This window comes from Temnothorax nylanderi, unplaced genomic scaffold, assembly GCF_030848795.1.
Source record: "Temnothorax nylanderi isolate EJ_2023f unplaced genomic scaffold, tnyl_v1.0 TNYL_tig0127_pilon, whole genome shotgun sequence".
NCBI lineage: Eukaryota > Metazoa > Arthropoda > Insecta > Hymenoptera > Formicidae > Temnothorax > Temnothorax nylanderi.
The window spans coordinates 189,331-209,272 of record NW_027249189.1 but is presented as its reverse complement, the minus strand read 5'-3'; the positions used below and the strand labels follow the sequence as shown (position 1 = coordinate 209,272).

Below are 19,942 nucleotides of genomic sequence, written 5' to 3'. Positions count from 1 at the left end.
TGCACGTACGTCACACAAATCTTTTTTTTTTATATGGAATGTTTTGTCTTTATTTTAAACCACCAAAAATTCATATTCCTCCCATTTGTAACTTACATAGACGTATTCGTGTAAATAAATGTTAAAAGATTATAAATTATGTTAGTGATAATTTTATAGTTCTATATAAACAGTAATATTAACGTTATATCATTGGCAAATAAAATCGAGAGAAGAAAGGGACATTCGGGCAGCGAAAGGGGTTAGCGGGGGAAGAAAAGCAAAGATCGCAACGAGGCAAAGAAGAAACGACGTCTCTCGGGACACGATCGGGTGCCTCGAAGCAAACGATATTGCTCCTTCTCGGTGGGAGATGCTTCGGGGAGACGCTATACAACCCACCCTCTATCCCGGCGGCTTCCGGCACGGACACGGGGGAAGCGGATAAAAAGATTACACGAGCAAATACGCTACCGTGGCGGTGAATCCACGGTCGAACGAACCAACGCGGGTAGATAGAAATCTTTCGCTCGCCTTTAAGCGGTAAACAGGAAACGGCATTTCCGACGTTGCCGATCGATCGATCGATCGATCGTTCGTTAATTCCTTCATTTTCGAATTGCAAAGCTCAGTACGCGCGCGACAAAGCTTCGGGGTCTTAATGTCTGAAATAATAATACGAGCTTAACGGTACAATGATCTCGCGATTTACTTGAAGCGGAATAAAGTAGAAAGGCAGGAGAGAAAAAAGACTTTTTTCAGAAGTTTTTTCTTCAAATCACGTGCATAGGAAGCCAAGTAAGGAAAAATACAGTATTTGTCGCGGTATGGAGATAATTGAGGAGGATGAAAAGATCTCGTTAAAGCCTCAATTGATGGTAAATAGTACAATAAAGCTACATTCTTCGCGGAAACGCGCAATTTCTGGAGCACTCTATATACTCTGGAACAAATAAAAATAGCGAGTATCTCATCGCTGCTCCGGAAACTGCAGCTCCTTTATCTTTGTATGCGTTTCTCTTCTTTACCAAACGTTCGTTTATTACGGGAGATTTGTAGAATTTATCTTCTTTATACTTAAAGAAAGAGAGGAAGAGAGAGAAAGAGTTCGGTTTTGGCGATAGATCTCTTTTATCAATAACGATGTCGCGCGGAACGTACAACCGGGCACAGTATTTTGATATTGCGAGCTCGAGTTACGTACCATCCATTCGTCTGATGCGATTCTCCTCGATATATACGGTAAGATTCTTAAGGTATATATGTTACGCGACGTCTCTCTCGCATATACAGAATATCGGGAGAATCCTTCCTCGATACGGGACAATTTTCTTACCGCCGCCGCGTTGACGTAAATTTTTAATATTTCACAGAGACTCTCGCCGGATACTACCAGAGCCTCGGCGCGGCTGCGAGAGCGTAATGGTTCCTACATTGAAAGAAAGAGACGGAGGAGGACACGCTGTTGTGCTGTGTCTCGGTAAATTTATTTCGCTTGCGACTAAGGGCTCGTATATTCTTGTGGGATCAGAGGGACACCGGCGGTACTGGTACAGTCCCGCAGCATCCCGTGAATCCTTAGGATTTATGAAAGGTCGGTCCCGCAGTTCCGAGTCTCGCTCGTCGGGACGTGGAACATCGGCGATTGTTGATTACGCCGCGTCGCTTCTCCGTCCTGACCACTGGGTAGATTCGAATCGAGATTTAAAATTTCGGTTGTTAATAATCGCAATTGTTCTCGCTCTTGATGAGGTACGTTAGGAAGAGGTGAATTGATATAATCTGATTTTGAGACTTTAAATGAGGTCATTAAGAATTGTCTTAAGTAAAGTTGTTTTCAGTAGTTTACAAATGATTAGAGATATTCTGGTTCTGTATTATTTCAGAAATATAATTTACAAGAGCGATTACTAGAGCGAAAAAGTACTTCAATAATTACTACGGATATCCAATCGAACAGTTTCTTCACGAGAAACTACTTTCAAATATTTATTTACCTATGGGAAACCCTTTTGGTACACTCATACGATATCGTACGACTGTAATGAATTCTTAGATCTCTCCCTAGTTCACAAAGTCTCGACGTATTATTTTTCCTGCTTTGATTTTATTGCCCATTTTTATATTTTTTGACGAACAATGTTTTTATCGTCGGATAAACGACGGTCGGGATTTACGTTAGTTTGAGTTTCGAGAGGGTGTTTACGGCGATATTTCGCTATCATATGCTCGCACATCAAGAAGACGTATTCTTCTGATCTACCCTCGTAACTCGACAACGCAAAAAAGGAGGAAAGCGTGTAGAGGGTAAGAGAAGGCGTTCTTTACGCTTTGCCTAATACGTATGCGTGATGTGAAGCTTTGGCAGGACGAGCGGGAGAAAAAGAAATATTATCCCGACATCGTCGTGTCAACGACCTAGACGCGCTTTCAGTAGTGAAGGAGGATCACGTCGTAAGTTACAAATACACGACTGCCAACCGGAGTCGTGTCTCGCTTTATGATCAAAGCGCGGAGTAAATAGTACGGATTCCCTATGAAAACGATCTACGTTATCGTTCAACCAATAGAACTTTGAGATATTTGCTGCAACTGAACCGACTGTCGTAGAAACGATTTACATTCGGCGCCGATTTACACGCTTGTTAAATTTTACAAAAAAGACCTGAAAAATATTGACTTAATTGATATAACTTTGTTTTTGATAAATTAAAAATGAAAAGCACAAGTGTAAGGCTTTTTAAAAATCTTTTTTACGTTTTTGTTAATTGCTAAAAATAATAATTACTTAAAAAATAGTTTATTACTTTATAAACCTTTTTTTATTAAAAATTTCAGTTATCTTAAATAATAAATAATAGAATACCTATTATCTTAATAAATTGTAGAAAACTTAAGTTTGCATTTTATGCCGCTGCTTTCGACCGAGAAATTTGTCGAGGCTTAAACATTCCGTTTACAATGATCAATCGCCCCAGTTTTGACGGTAAGGCAATTGTCCCGCGATCTACGTTCATGTGCACGATCAGACCGGAAGATATCTCCCCGAGGACGTTTACATCGGAAAGCGACAAGCATCGCCGACGACGGTGTTACTTCGGCGGTTGCGTCACCACGAGAGACAGGTGGATGGATAGGTAAAGCCGCAGGAGCGACGAGTCTAGCACAGATGAGAAATACGCTGCGGAATGAGGGGGGGAGAGAGAGAGAGAGAGAGAGAGGGGGGGACTAAATGGGGTGCCAGGGGAAGATCCCTCGTATAGTGAGAAATATATGTATATACGAAGAACGCGAGGGAAGCAAAGACGGAGAGCGAGATATCGGTTATTCCCAGGTGCTCTCGTGTCGGATCTTGCCGGCGACGTGAACGTCGGAATTCAGGAAGAGTCGGGACAGACGACGACTACGAGAGGTTTGGTATCGAATTTGCGTCGTATTTACCCGAGGAAGGCGTCCCGACGCCTTCTTCCGGCGCCTTCGACCTGCGGGGAGAAGGGTCCACACACATTCTCCGCCCGACGACAATCCGTTTCGCCAGACAGCCGCTGGGAAATCGCTGGAACAGCCGCCATTTATTATCGGTGCTTGCGACCGTGCACGCGGACGTTTTATTGCGAACGATTAGGAGGGAATTAGGTTAATTCCCCGTAATACATGCTATTTCATAATTCATAAGTATTTGCGGTGATTTAAACTATCACTGGGAATAGCTATTAATTTACAGATGACTTTTAACAATGATTTTTATTATTATTAGGGTAGAAAAAATTCTCAGCTTTTTGTTCCGGCGCTAGCATTTTTTTAGTCATCAACATTAAAGTAATTTTGATACAAATTTGATATAAAATGGGACTCTCTCTGGTCTTAAAATTATTAGATCTTTATAGATAGTATTATTACAATAGGAAAAAGAAAATAATTGTATTTGGCATGATTTTTTTTTTAACCATATATATTGTAATCTTGGTAATTACTGAAATGTGCACAGCCTTACGCGAATAGGTAACTGATAATTACAGCTGCAGCGAAGCAATTGCGTCATCGAGATTTTCTTCGCGGGACTCTCCTTACTCTTGCCTCATGCATAAGTCGTGCCTTGTCAACGTCAGCTCTCGTCATCGGACACATCGCAGCTGGCCCTGAATTTAAAGTTACGCCACTGGCCGCCCGGATAGGGGTAGTGGTCCACGACGGGGGTAGACGAGGGAGGGGAAGGTTGGGTAGGTGGATGGGAAAAGAGCAGGAAGGTAACGGCTGGAAAGAGAGGTAATGAGAGAGAGAGAGAGAGTCCGAGAGGGGCAGAGTGACAGGAAAGGGGTGGGTCGTTCGAGAGGGCAAGGCGAAACCATGAACCATCGACCCGAGAGTCGGACGAGCTCTCGGACTCGTTATACACTCTCTCTAGCTCTCTTGTAGCAGGATGCATCTCCGTGCAGCTGCAGGGGCGGGATGCGAGCGAGAGACAAAGGGAGACGGAAGAGCCACGTTTACCGCAGGGGCGCAGCCCCGTACCGGCGAGTGTGCCGTGCAGTACCGCCCCCGCGATGGACGTTGAATTACCTGCAGTTGCAACGTTGCACGGTACGCACGTGATACCGGGTGGTCCATAAACGGTGGACGCAAGTCCGAGTTTAAAATCAAAATACGTAACGCGTGCGCGAACTGCGTATTGTCTATCGGCGAGGCGGAATTTCGGATGAGCACGAGTGAATGTGAATGCGTTGTAACGTAAATTATTAGAATTTATTAGCTCAGCACATATATACAGGGTGAATCACTAAATGTGTTACAGGCTAATATTTCTGAAACTGAACGAGATATAAAATTCTTATTCTCCCGCGACTGTTTGGTATCGAACCGGATGAAAAAAAATTAACTTCATCACACAATGTCCGTTTCATATCTCGTTCAGTTTTAGAAATATTAGCCTGTAACACATTCAGTGATAGTCACCCTGTACATGTATACATATATCGGTAACTATATCCCACTGACCTAATTATTTCTTCATAAGGCATGCTAATATAATATAAATGGAAAATTCGTTCTCTCTCTCTCTCTCTCTCTCTCTCTCTCTTTCCTTTTATCTCATAATATATCTATATAATTAATAATTAATCAAGTTTGAAAGTTACATGTTATCTCTCTCATTCGAGTCGTAACAATTTTTAATATCTTCTTTTTCAACACACTTGTTTCCTAAAAAGTGTAACGATACAGTCTCTTACTTGGGAATTAAGGTGTTTGTGTTCTCGGTAGTGTCATCAAATGGAAGAGTCTTGTAGAGGACTCGAGCGAATTCACGTTATACGTCGTTAATGGGTGAAATAATGACAGAGCGACGGCGAGGGTCGCTCTCAGTTTTAGCAATCCCATGGGTAGTGGCCGTGCGCGCAGCAGTTTCCAGCGAGTTCCGTAATGAAAGATTCAACGAGCGAGAGGAGCGCGCAGAAACTCAAGACACCGGGAGCGATATATCGCTGCAGGGTCGCGTTTCGTCCAATTTGCTATTTCGAGGTGAGTGGCGGGATGCGCGCGACTCAAAGAGTCGCTGAAGTGACGTGGACAGGGTACGGCGGCGAAGGTGGAGAAGGAGGTGGAAGGAGAGCGGAGAGGAACTGTTTTTCGTATTTTATCAAAAGCGTCGTCCATTTTTCAAGCTTGGCTCTGTGAGAGCGGCCATGGCCGCGGGCATCGTAGTGCACCGCTCTCGGCACCGGCGGTATGAATATTAAATGACGAAGGCGAAGCCGAGGCAAGAGCAAGGAGCGGGACAAGGAAAGCAAAAGAAAAGTTTAGGTAAAGAGGATAGCGGTGGGTGTCATCATCTCTCATCGCGATAGAAAAAAATCTCGAGATCTCTTCCGAAACAATTTTGACTCTTTCGAGATTGACGGCCTCGAATTGACACTACGTCACTACAAGATCTTTTATAATTCGTCTTAAAGTACAGATTTCAAAATGTAAGAAACGAACATTTTATCCGTAACAACACGGCAATTCTATTTTATATATAAGTACCGAATTTATAATATGATTAATTCTAATGAAAAGGAGATACTTCTGAAAATCTAATTTAGATTTATTATTATGTATATCGGTTTTAATAGCTAATTATAAGCGCGTTTACCTCGCAAAGAAGAACAAAAAATTATTAAAATATTTTTCTATGAATAAGGAAAGAATGCAATTTTACTGCACTTATATAGGTCATTTTTCGCTCTACAATCATGACTCTGAAATAGCTCAGGAACGCGCGGCGCGCGTCGTTCGAAGAGCATAAAACTCGTATCTTTTCGATGAACGAGGAATAAATTGCCTACCTCGCTTCCTCTCCTTCCTGGAGAAACGGTGTGTGTATATGTAAGAGAGAGAGAAAGAGAGAGAAGGGAGGGGGGAGGGGTTTAATGGATATCGAGCGACTCTGTCTTCCTCGGTCGCTGTTCCTTCTCCAGCTTCTTCCTGAGGCTGTCAAAGGAGGACGCGTGCGAGAGGACTGATATAGACTGATTTATCCCCATCGCTGATAATGGTAACAGTACGTGTGAATCGCGATAAGGACCCATTCTCACGCGATGTCGAGCATCACGACGCGTGTGACGATGTGACAATATTAGTTTTCAATGTCACCGCGTATTTATACATAACGATTGGTGTTATAAATTTCAAGTCTCAAAGAACAATCAGTGTAATTTTGAAGCAGAGCGAAAAAAGTTATTTATAGAAATATGAGAAATATTTGCAAACGGGACATCGATTTCCGAGGTGTTGACATTAAAACACATACAATTTTTTTTTTAGAAAAAATACAGAGAGTTTTTATATCTTTTTTATAATAAAATTTTGCTTTAAACTATTTTCTTTGTGTTAACATATTCCGTTTCATTTTATTTAATGACTAGCTGGTTACCCGGGCTTCGCCCGGGAGTCGTTTTTCTTCAAACGACTTCATTTGTGTTTCAATAATCAAAAAAATTCCTTTATCAGGCAATGGCTTATCAGGCAATTGCAAAGAATCCTTTATATTCATTTGCAAAGAATCCTTTATATCCTTGAAAAATTAATTAAATTTTTGAACCGGTTTAAAAAAAAATAAATTGTTATCGAAAAATAATACACATCGTGGCAATTTAACCCATCCTCGAAAAATTAATAAAATTTTTAAACCGGTTTTAATTAAATCGATAAATCGGTAGATTAATGTAAAAGCATTCCCCGGAAAATTCTACCCCTGTTTCATATATAATTCTTTAAGATTCGGTCAATTATTTCCCGAAAAATCAAAAAAATTAAAAAAATCGGTTTTCAGAAAATCGGTTTCCAGAAAATCGGTAACGAAAAACTATACACATGATGGCACTCCCCGGAAAATTCTACCCCTATTTCATATATACCACTTTCAAATTTGGTCCACTAACGAATAAGTAGTTAAGCAAACATACATACACACCAATACACAAAAATGCTATATATTGAAAAATATCACTTTTTTATCGACTGAAGTTCAATTCCGTCGTATACAATTCTTTAAGATTCACTCAATTATTTCCTAAAAAATTGGAAAAATTTCATAACCGATTTCCAAAAAAATCGGTAATGAAAAATTATACACTTTATGGCACTCCCCGAGAAATTCTACCTCTATTTTACATACAATTCTTTAAGATTCGGTCAATTATTTCCTGAAAAATTGAAAAAATTTCGGATACCGGTTCCCAAAAAGATCGGTAACGAAAAACTAGACACTCTATAACACTCCCCGGAAAATTCTACCCCTATTTTATATACTTTTGATAAAAATTCGGTCGAATGGTTTTCGAGATCATAGCGAACAAAAAAAAGGCTACAAATTCTGTCTCTTTATTATAATAGTAAATAGTAAATAAATAGTAAAGATAGTAAAGATAGAGAGAAGCACAAAACAGTGATTTCAACACAACATGGTGTTGTATGCAAACGAACCTTATTTTTATAAAAAGAAGCGCCATATTTTTTCACGAGATTACCGAACAAGAGTCTTAATACATAAAATTAATTTGTACAGCGTTATAAAATATTATATTACATAGCAGTTTTGAATTTAATTTGTTATTTCTCTCTGAGTCTGTGATATCATATATATGAACATTTAAAGATACGAGAACATGTGAGAGGATGAATTCTAGGCTAATCCCAAAGACATATTTACTTTTGAGATATAATGGATTATAGGACACACATTTACAACACGACCACGATTTTGTTTCGCCATTAAATTCGCACAGATTATGGTAATATTACACATATTGCAAAGTATGTGTGTCAAACTTGGTCGTTGCACAAGTATTTTCAAATAAATACTTGTAATAGTTACGTGCGAGGGTTGTCCAATTTAACTTACACGTGCTTTTCAAATTGAAGGGAGTAGCGTACAGGATCTCGGTAGGCAACGCTTCAACGTTATTTCCATGGATAATAGGATCCTTAAAGGGTCCTCTTTCAACGCTATTCCAGACGCCTGCGAGTTTCTCTAAATGACATTAAAGCACACCGCGAATTTCAATTTCGCTGTAGGAAAATCGCTCTAATCAGTTTCCCGGGGAGAGAATCGATAATTTCTAACATCAATTTCCCCCGTAACTCCGTCGAGATCTTAATAATGCCACTTAATCATCCTTTCGCATCTCTTCTCTCTCGCTCTCTCTCTCTCTCTCTCTCTCTTCTACTTTTTTTTCAATCCACTTATAATTACTAATAAATCGCGATATCTAAAAATAAATTCAAGATTTTCCTATCGTGCCATAAAATTTAAAGCGCTTACTGTGATATAGTATTGAGATTCAAGAGTTATGAAATCGAAACTCAGTTTCAAATTTTGACCAAGACAATTTGTTCACTCTTTGTTAATTCTGAGTCATCTTATGTATTGTCACTCGGCATCAATTGTAATTCTTTCGAGGCGGTCGATTTTTTTTTACTATTTTTGCCGTCGCATCGGCGTAATTACCTAACCGGCAATAAGCTGATCGGCTGCCGGTATTTCCAATTCTCGATTGAGCGCTCGCGGATAGATGACACGTCCATTCAATGGCGCGATTAAAGTACCCCTACGGCGTTAGCGCATGCTGTACAACTAAACGTATGTAAACACGTTTATCCTGGAATAATTCAGCAGTTAACGGCGTAACACTCGACGTGCGCGTAGGCTAATTTCACCGCTAAAGGGAGTCACTAAATAGCGCGTACATATATTAAGTTTGTACCTATTAAAACCGCTGGACCGCTCGCGAGGCATCAATGACACTGCAATTATTTCTACCACGAATAAGAAATTAATTAATCGGCGTTGTGTCAGCGAGAAACTCTCGTTGAAAATTTGCATGTTTTATCTAAATTTGCACCGTGAATTGTATTATTATTATCACTCTAGTACTATTCCAGAAACATTGAACGTTAAGATAATTGATAACAGAGCTTTCAGGTACGTTACAGCGTTCCAGCGTGCTTTTAATTCCGCATGCGTATCCGCGCTTTCCTTGCATCACAGTCGAACGATGCCGTTGCGAGTATAATGGATTCATTGCCATGCAAATTTGCCTGCGTTATGTACGTTACATCTTAACCGTGCTCGCTCGCATACGATCGCGGAAAACTTCATTGGCTCGTGACTCGAGACCGGGGTTCAAAATCAGCGCTCTCAACTTGGGCAAAATACAGACACAATGAGCACAATCTTAATCCCTTTTATTATCGCTTTACATTTTACTTTAATATTCCTTTAAATTTGTAATTTGCGACGATAAACACTTCAAGGAAATACTCTCCGAATAAATAATGTTTTACGAGAGCGTTACGATCGTTTCATGTGAGTAAACCTATAAAAATATCTTCACCTTTCATTTCTTCTTTATATGCTTAAATGTACGTTTTATGGGTCTATTGAAAAACGCGCGACTGAGAGCGCGGGGCAGGAGGTGCGTGCACGCGTCTTTTGTCGTGTCGAAAGCGCCGATGAAAAGCAATCTCGACGAACGAAGGTAAACGGTCGGTCCACTCGTACGAGTATTGCCAACTGGCGCGCTCGTTTAAAGACGCGGAGGGTTTAAAGAGGGTTCGATCGATGATCCGACGCGGGGGAAGAAGTGCGGTCCGACGAGTTCTCTGACGGTGTCGCAGAATGTCGGGGGTGTTCCGGCCGTGCGTAAAACCGCTGCGCGAGCCTTAATTTACGATCGCGTATAAATCGCAGCGTATAAATTCAAAACTCGACCCGCCGGTTTTTGTTTGCGCGCACGTATGAAAAAACGTCGCTCTTTGTTTGCAGCGCTATTCGCTCGAGCTCGAATTGATTTTGCAGAAATTCGAATTGTGCAGCGGGATGAGCTTGTGTTTATGCAAAAATATTATATATTTTTGGTGATTTTGATTTTTAATGATGTTGTAAATGCTGATATTCTAGACGATACAAGCATTTTAATTGTAGATTTTCCTTAACAAGTAGATAATGGCACGATATAGTCAGACATGGCTAGATATGAACAAGAAAGCTGCGTTTTCTTTCTTACACATATATATAAATCATATGTACAAAGTATATAGTACAAAGTATAGTTAATTTAAAGGGAAGATAATTTCTTTACGGAAGGAATATAGAGATAATATATGTATGTCATATAATTAAAATAAAAAATATTTCGTAAAGAAACATGTTTTTCATAAGTTCTTCTAATAAATTAGGTATTTTAAAATTACTTTTTAAAAATACTTAATCACTAGAAGTACTTTACGAAAAGTCTCATGGCAACGTCGATCTCGTAAATCGAGCGAAAGCTTGTGTCTGTCCATTCATTCTAAATTGCCGCAAGTTTGTTGCGGATGTTTAAGTGCACTGGAAGGGTATCCGAACGTGATCCCGAAAGTTTGATCGTGATAAAGCTGCGGCTGATCGCTTTTAACGATTTCGTTCGAGTTGCGACCGCCTAGCTCGTTTCCTTCTTCGCGCTTTCCCAGTAATCTGCGAGCGCTTATTCGCAAAGAATCGGCTATGTTGAAAGACGAGTTATTAAATTTGCGTTGTCGACCATCACCGCCGACTATTTCCGAGCTCGGAGCTCTCCTCGTGTTTGCGAGTGTCATCGAGCAAACGATCAAGCGGAGGAGCGGAGGGGAGGAACGATTGGAGGTGGGTAATAAAGAAAACCGATGGTGGCGTCATGTCGTACAAGGGAGAGAAGTGGAGGAAGAGCGAATGGCGGAGGGGAGACGATTTCATTATGACTCGGAACAAAATCCTCTCAAAGCGAATCTCGCGGGAAAGAAGAAGAGTAAGAGTACTGACTATAGTTCGCAGGCACAGTCTCTGAAATAATCCACCGACGACGACAGAGTAATTTCAATTGTAAATGCTCGCGTAAAACTTTGGAGCTAAGAAACGGCCAACGTTGAATTCCCGCGCCGGACTATGCGGCATGACGTATCTTAATCGCTTTTTCACTAGCTCGCGGTAATTCGGGCTGAACACGCTGTTTCCGGTATTTGCGCTGCCAAGTAAATCCTCATTTTCTTTCTCTTGATACATCATTTACCACTTTTCGTTGTCCAAGGCGGATTAAATAATAATATTTATAATTTTTTGTCGACGATGATTAACAGTAATTTCATCTACGAGCGAATTATCATGAACTCGTGTAAAAAGTTATAATTATATACATATACATATTTTATATACACATATATACAAATATGTGTGTGTTAAATTATGACTTTTCAATCTCTCAATGAGTTTATGATCAACTATATACACTGAGAAAAAAGTTTCTATTACTCGTATAATACTAAACTTTATAAATATATCACATATATTTCTGAATTGCTCGATTATAACAAGTGACAATATATAAGATGTTGGTACTTTAGGAAATCTAGTAATATATCATTGCTTGAAAGTGTCGGGCAAAAAATTGCGGTATTTGTATCCTTTTCAATCTGAACATTCTTATTCACAACGCGTACGATCGGCAGATTACAAACGGATCGTATACATCCATTACGTATATGTATCATCATTTCCGCCTATATCGGTCACTAAAACCCTTCTTCGCGCTTCTGGCATTCCAATAACGCGTACGAGATCGCGTTCGTATCGGAACGTAAGCGGCAGCCGTGAGATTGAAAGCTCTCTGCTCGATCTTCATCCTTTGAAGCGAGGGTGGGTATCGAGGAGTATGAGAGGTAAAGGAAAACGAAAGAGAGAGGGGGGGAGGGGAAGCGGCACACGAATAGGATGAACATCATAAGTCGCAGAGAAACCGGGAGGGCTTGTAGTTAGCAGCATTCGAGCCCTCTCCTCTCTTCGCTCTTCGTTACTTCGTGCCTCGACCTAGGCTCGTGCGGCGCCATTCTCACGGCAATACGAATCAGTTTCCTCGAGTTTATATTCATAACGAATAAATTATTCAACCCGGTGCCGGGATTCGAGCCCATCGGGATGCGTAGGCCCGTCACGTCGGCCCATATCATCTACCTAATCGGAGAACGTGCCGGCGAAAAAGCTCTACGTCTCTTTCAGTCGCGGGCCATTCACTCGTCGATCGATATAGCCGGCTCAGATTTTGATGGTCATTTTTGTCGCCGCGCTACGAGCGGAATCAAAGTTAAATGAGAAATTTTCACGTACGTCAGTTTCCGTAGATGAAATTGTGAAGTAAAACCTTATATAAATATCTAATCTCTGTGTAATGGACCTCGTTACATCTTTCACCGTCGACAGATAATTTTATCTCAGAGAAGTAAAGACTAAATTGTTTACGTGGCATAAAGATATTGTCAAGAAAATATTGTGAACTTATATCTTTTTTGGTAGCGAAAGTAAATCATTATAATTTCCATTCCGTTTATATCGAGTCCTTTGCAAATAGATAGATTATAATAGATGCATGGCGAGAAAGTGTTCATTTTTTTTCACTGTCATGTCATTTTGTATTTTAAAAATAAATTACTCTTTTTTCAAAGAGTTTTGCGAAATGCAAAGGATTAATGGAAGCGTCTAGAACGAACGCTGAAAAATATCAGCTTTAGATTGAATAGCAGTGCAGTGGAAAATCCACGCGCTGTCGCAGGCATGCCTTTCCGGTGTTTCCGAGTGAGAAATAATTAGCAGGTTTCATCAGCCAGCACGTATGCCCGCCCGCGCGTTGCAGCGACCGCGCTTTGAATACGTCACCTCGGAAGCGAATATCGCGCGTTTATTGCAACGCCGAAAAGTACGATCTACCGTACCGGTCCATGTTAAAAGCGCAGTTAAAGCAATAGGAGTAGCTTGCACGAATTTCTGAAATGCTGAAATTGCATTGACGTTTAATAGTTAATCTCATCTTTTTGAAAAATTACGGTAGACTAAAGATAGTTCAGCGAACTCGCTACATAATCAGCATAATTAATTAATCAAGTCTGATTTAATATAACTTTTAGTATAGAAAAACCAAGAAAGAATTCTAAGTTTTAAAATAAAGAAGATGCTGAATGAAAATTTTTTGTTAAATTTTTTGGTGATTGATCTTTTAAAATGTTTTATCTATCATTAAAAAAGTATGCCTTGTCGAACTTTAAAAATCTTATAAAGATTGATGTTTACGTCTCGTCTACTCAAACTTTTGACTTTCGCGACTTCGCTTTCTACATTTCAACATCCATCATCCGGTAGTTTCTAGATTCTTAATTGTTACGTCGAATTTCCGACTTGCCTGTCGTGGTTTCTGCTCCAATTATCGCGTGTTTAATATCACAATATTAAACATCGTTGCTTGCGTTACGAAAGAGAAACGTCGATAACGCGAAGTTAGTCAAACGGCTCACTTATCTCTGACTTTGCACGAAATTCCTGTTTCTGCTAGCTGATGAATATTTTATAACCGTTAGAAAATATTATTAACATTGATATCCCAATTTGGGTGCGTGAGGAGAGCAAGAGCGAGAAGGATAAGGAAAGGGAGAGAATGTTACCTGATATAAGCGGAAGAGAGGAGCCTTATTAAGGGTGGCTCTTCCGCTCGCCTGAGCGCTTAAATTTCAGAACGTCGTTCTACGAAACACGGGCGACATCGTTAAGGCACGGCCGTCGAGATTAAAGGCTTTCCCGGATTCGAGAGATTTCAAGTCCGGGATTGTCCGCAATTAGTGCGGAACGAGGGGGTAAAGCGGCGGCGGTGGTAGCGGCGATGGCGACAACGACGACTACGACGGCGAGCTCCTTCAGGAAACTACATAAAGCTTCCTACGCGGAGAGACGAAAGAAAGTGGAAACGTTAACGAGAAGAATCTTAAGATGCGTCGCGATCGTTATCGACCCTTCTTCTTTTCTATGGGTCCCTCGGCTCAAGTCGGCTGTCTGAAAGATGATTGCATTCGCTGCCAGACAAACGTACAGCAGGCAGACGTCGAGAAGCTCGTAATTGATAGTTCTTCCTTGTACACGTCTCGAGTTTATCGTCTTTATGTATCATTAAGGGAGTTATTAAGGAAACGGACGGTACAGTTGACTTTCGCGATTAATTAACGTCCTTAAGCGAGATAAATGGGGAGCGCGGAGATCGGAGCTTTTTATACGCTCTCCTGGTGGCGCGATTTTTCGTTGACCTAAATAATTTCGAGTACACTCGTGAGCACAACAACCGAACGAGATAATTTAATGATCGATATTACAACGCAAATAATTTCGGCTGCAAAATATGTTTCTCTTTTCCATACTGCGGTATTAAATAAGGCAAAGTTTCAGTTAACGGTAATGCCGTAATGCACGTGGATTTTAATGGGTATAAACAACATAAATAATAATAAATGAATATTGAGAAATTATTTGCGCATGCTCTTTTCAAATATTCATATTTTTCAGCAGATGAGAGAAACAAGCAAGCAGAAATTTTGTTGGCGTCATTATTATATCCATTACCTGTTTCTTATTCGCGTTTCATTTAAAAGGACATGCGCTGTAATTTCTTTGAACACCGTATCTCATTCTGTCAAGTGTCGAGAAAATGCAGAGAGGTTAATTACGAAAAAAAATATTTATATAGAACACGTTATATCAGTAGAATCAGCATTGTTTTCGACAAAACTTTTCTCCTTATATCTTTTAATTATCTATAAGTCGCGTATCTAATTAGCGTCTCGTAGATACTTCATAAAATTTGAGTACATCCTGGAGTTTCACTAGGTTTCTTTACGCTCGCGGAACGAACTTATTAGCGTGCTGCTTCGCGAATTAGATTTCTGTAAGCGCTCGTGTGCTCGCGCGCGCCCGCCCGCGCCCGCGCCCCGTTCTATCTTGTTTCCAGCAGAAACTTTTCGAAGCGCGCCGTGACTATAGACATGGAGGAACACACGCGCACGTCGTGTCACACGCGCGTTTACACGCGCAGGAAGTTGGACAGCTGCGCTGAAATTGTTTCTACGGGAAAATAGTATGGACGTGCGGTAACCGGCGTCGCGATAGCGCGTACGGATGTTCCGCCGCGACGCGAAACTTTCGCACGAGCGCGAATTTACACTTCGATCGCTTCAATTACACGCTGCGTCGTCGCAGCCGCGATGTCACGCTGCGCTACGAATACTCCGGTTTTTTTATAATGTAACCTTTCTGCATCTAGGACACATTGCTGCAGTACGTACAGTGAGAATCGCGGGGAAAAAAAACCGACAGATCGTGACCCGCTGTAAGCTCGATCGGTCGACATACGAATATCGAGCTTTAAGGTTTATCGTATTCGAGACGTGACAATTCCGAAGTCGCATTCAAATTTGAGGACGGAAATATACGAAATTTACGATACTCATTCGAGAGTCACGTGTACGGCGAATCGTAAAGTCAAAATGAAAGTTTTGTTCACGCTAAACGCAGACCTCCGACCTTTACGGTACATCCGAGATATGAGATACTTGGAAGTTCGTTTTTTTTTTTCTAATAAAGCGGCGCAACATCTTGTCGCAATGGCAAGGGAGCGTTTTCTCCTTTTGTAAAATTTTATCATAAAATATTTATTTAAGGACGGCTTTACTATATTTGTTTAATTTAATCACTCTGAATAAGCACGGTTCTATTGAAAAGCTCGTATTCTCGAAATAAGTGATAATGATTCTCAGCCATCAAGCGGTATCAATGCACATTTCAAGTATAACGGAGCAGAGAATGAGCTCTTCGGCGTTATCCTGAAAAGGGCAAAATCCCTGGATCAGCGTCCACATAATATAATTCGATATCCTGTAGGAATGAAGGAGTTCGAACGAGCGGTCGTTTGAATTTTCACTCTGTCCTTTGAACGTCGGTCGCACTGGTAATATCACTTTTAGTTAACTAAACTTTCATTTCCTGTCTATATTATAGGTAAACCTTTCATCCGAAGAAGTGAAACGAAAAGTCTGTTAATTTAAGCTTAAAGTGAACTAGTAACGTGCGAGTTCAGTCTAATAGATCCTTTTTACAATGCAATGCTTATGTATCGTAAAAGGGATCTATTACACTGTCTATCTGAAAAGCATCTATCCGCACTGTCGGCTTTTTTCATTTTATTCATTGTAGAGGAATCGATCCGTAACGGGAGATTTGCGATAATAAAAAGAGACGTTGGAGACGGACTTACCTGCGAAGATTAGGCAGCGGGCCAGCATCCTTCGATCTTGTGGTCGAATCCCACGTTTGACCGAGCTCGGCGCCTAGTTCTCAAGGAAGAACGATGACGCACGTCCGTTTCAGCGTCACCCCGATCCTCGTGATCCGCCGCGGTGCCGTCGGGTCGTTGCCGGATCGTCGCCGCCGCCGCCGTCGCCGTCGCCGTCGCCGTCGTCGTCGTTGTTCTCGTCGTTATCGTCGTCCTCGTCGTCGTCGGTGACGTGCACGACGCGCGGCGCGGGGACCCGATGGCGATGGTGGTCGACGACAATGAGAACGAGCGGCGTGTCGTCGCGGTGTCGACGGCGATGCTGCTGCGAGTGCACGCGGTGCATACGCGGCGCGCGGCCGATCTAAAAGCCGGCGTTTAGATATCGCGCGGCGAATTGCGACGGGGGATGGCGACGTAGGTCAACGGGGGCGGTGAGGGGGAGGTGAGGAGGGCACAGATATAAGTAGTATACCCGAGAGCGGAAGAGGTCCGGCGGAAAATGCGACGCGCGTCTACTATCCTCGCGATGAGAGTCTTTGGCCTCCGGCACCGCCGGCCACGACTGATCGTGCCGGGTAATCCCCCGCGAATGTCGGGGCGCATGCGTTCCACCCTTTCTCTCTCTCTCTCTCTCTCTCTACCCTCTCTACCCTCTCTACCCTTTCCTCCTCCTCTTCTCCCGTCGGGCGCGGGGTGGTTGCCCCTCTTCACTCGGAGTTTCTCTCGCGCGAGCGCTGGCTTCCGCTGAGAGGGTGTTGGGCGGTAGGTGGTAGGTAGTTGGTGGTACAGGTGCTAGGACGGAGGGAAGAGAGGATACACTCCCGCACACGCACGATGAGATAGCGCTCTCAAATAGCAGACGTGATTTAGCCATTTACCGGCGCTAGTGCTTAGGAAATATTAAACGGTAAAAGCGGTGCATCATTTTTTATTGCTGCAAGCACCAAGAGAGAAAGAGAGGAAGGGACTGCTACATCAGTAACAACTAAATATCGCGCAGTAGAGATAATTATCTTCGATTAATTATCGCTTACTAGATTATAATCAGTGGGGGAAAAAAATGTAACGATGACAGCGGAAAAAATTTATTATCTGCGATTTATTAGATTTCCTTCTATCTATACGAGAGATTCTATATTATGACTTCCTTTCTCTGAGACCCACTCACTCCCGCGGGCTGATTTCCGTTGAGAGGGTTGGCAGATAGATGGGTAGATAGGTACAGGTGCTACGAAGAACGGAAGGCAATACGCATTCGTAGTAGACACGGAGCTCATCGCTTCGAGGAGATAACTTTCTCCGATACTATACCGGGATTTAACCGTTCATCGGAATGATACTTCGTACAGTGTAAAGAAGAGTGTTACTTAGAGGTAGTGTTACTAATTGTAAGTGTTACTAAGCGGTAATTTTCTTGTTGCAAATAGCCCTCGGACTTGTTACGTCAACAACAATCGCAGCTGTCCGTTATCTCTGATTAGCTGTCATTTTCTAGATTCCAGGTATTACTGATCTATTTGTAGTGTAATAGATATCTGCTAATTTATTACACAGCGTACTTATTAGTTCTATTAGTGATCTAAAGACACGCGTTAGAAGGTGTGGAAGAATAACAGAATAGAAATACGCTTGTTACGCAGAAGTAAATACTGAAAGACTTATTTTCGGGACATTTTCAAAATTAACGAATGAATGAAGAATGATACAAGCGAGTAGAGTATTTTAGTAATACCCGGCGCGGAATCAGTTATTCTATTACGGGTCAAATACTATTACGTAATAATTGAAGCAGAGATAATAGACATGTGTAGAATAAATCTTAAAAATTGATACTCAGAATGTAACAGTCAACAATTGAGAAACTATTTCGATTTTGGTAGATACTTTCCGATTATATTTATGTCTCGATGTCTAGACCGACTTCTGTAAATAGAATGTATTTATATTTCCATTAAAACGATCGATAATGCGACATATTGTGCACGTCGAAATCTTTTGAGGGACAATTAAATATACTTGCAGCCAGCAAAATCTCAAGGATAAACGGCCGTTCTTCAAACCGCCACCGTCGCGATGAATCTTGTATACACAGAAGGATGGATGGGATGGTAGACGAAGGCTGAAGCACAGGTGTCACAAAGGACGAAAGGGAGTAGCGTTTGCATTCCGCGGCCGTGAAGCACGCTCGAATCCGTGCGCGGATATTACTCCGCGCGCATAATACCCGCGCGCGTGCATAAATTATCCGCGAAACCGCGGGGGCCTATGTATTCCCGACTGCTGTGCGTTATACTTCCTCCCGCCTGCCCCGCGGAACAAACGCAAACCGCGTCTTGCAACGGCGGGCGCACGTCTGCGAATCGCTCCTTTAATTAATTAGCCGTCTATCTCTTTCGGTATAATTTATCACGAAATATATTTAATTTCTTTCCCCTTTCTTCCCGAGGCGGCCGCGGCGCGCGCGGCTTCTCGCCACGCTCGAAAAACGTCAGGAACATTTTTCACGCTCTTTATATTTCTCATATCATCCTTCTAATATGCAAATGAATTTTTACTACACTTTACTCCGGCCGCTATTAACCGTTAGTGCAGCCTTCGTACCTCTGCCTTCATAATTATATTTTCCGTCACGTCGCAGCTTTTTTCTTCGATTTATTTCAGCGCCAAATCTCTTTGACGCTTATCACATTGTGTCACATCGTGTTTTCATTCCGTGAATGTTGAAAAGGACATCTCGATATCTCTTTCGAGATTGCACCTCGCTCGCTTCAGTCTCTCCTTCTCGGGAGGGGGAGCTCGCGCGCGATCGATCGCGATGTTTAATTATCCGACCACGCGTTTTACGGTCCGGAGAACTTTTCGCTATACGCGTCTCGCGTCGTGTTGATCGCTGACTGGTGCGAGCACTTATCTACTATCGTGCACGCAGAAACGCTCGCGCAATAGAAGACTGTCATCGTCGATGGTGTAACGTCGCGCGCAATAAAGCTTCGGCAAACGCGAAGGGACACGGTCGTGAAGGTGGCGAAGGGGATGAGGCGGCCGAAAGTTTCCATGTTAAGCGACGAAGTGCTCGCAAAACAGGTTCGAATCATAAAAGGTACGTTGTAAAGTTATAAGCGAGTAAACCGGAGAGACAAAAGAGGGAGAGGAGGCTGAAATTTTCGTATAAATTATTGGTAATTGATATGAATAATGCCGGAGTAAAAGTACCTCGCGGATGATATTGAAGATGCGTTTGTTACGAATAATTTTCTCGTGTCTCGAGCATATTTTTTATTTATATATTGTAATTACGCGTTATATCCCATTGCTCATCGTCATTACTC

The 19,942-nt window shown here is 41.8% G+C and overlaps 1 protein-coding gene across 5 annotated transcripts in view; it reads right to left on the bottom strand.

Annotated features, from left to right (window-relative positions):
• Window positions 1-17,194, bottom strand: part of Dscam2 (Down syndrome cell adhesion molecule 2) — a 91,602-nt gene extending 74,408 nt beyond the window's left edge. For all 5 annotated transcript variants that reach the window (XM_071713658.1, XM_071713661.1, XM_071713657.1 and 2 more), the window contains exon 1: window positions 16,593-17,194. In XM_071713658.1, coding sequence (XP_071569759.1) covers window positions 16,593-16,620 — 28 coding nt within the window. In that variant the 5' untranslated portion in view covers window positions 16,621-17,194. The remainder of the gene's footprint in view (window positions 1-16,592) is intronic.
• Between the last annotated feature and the right edge of the window lie 2,748 nt (window positions 17,195-19,942).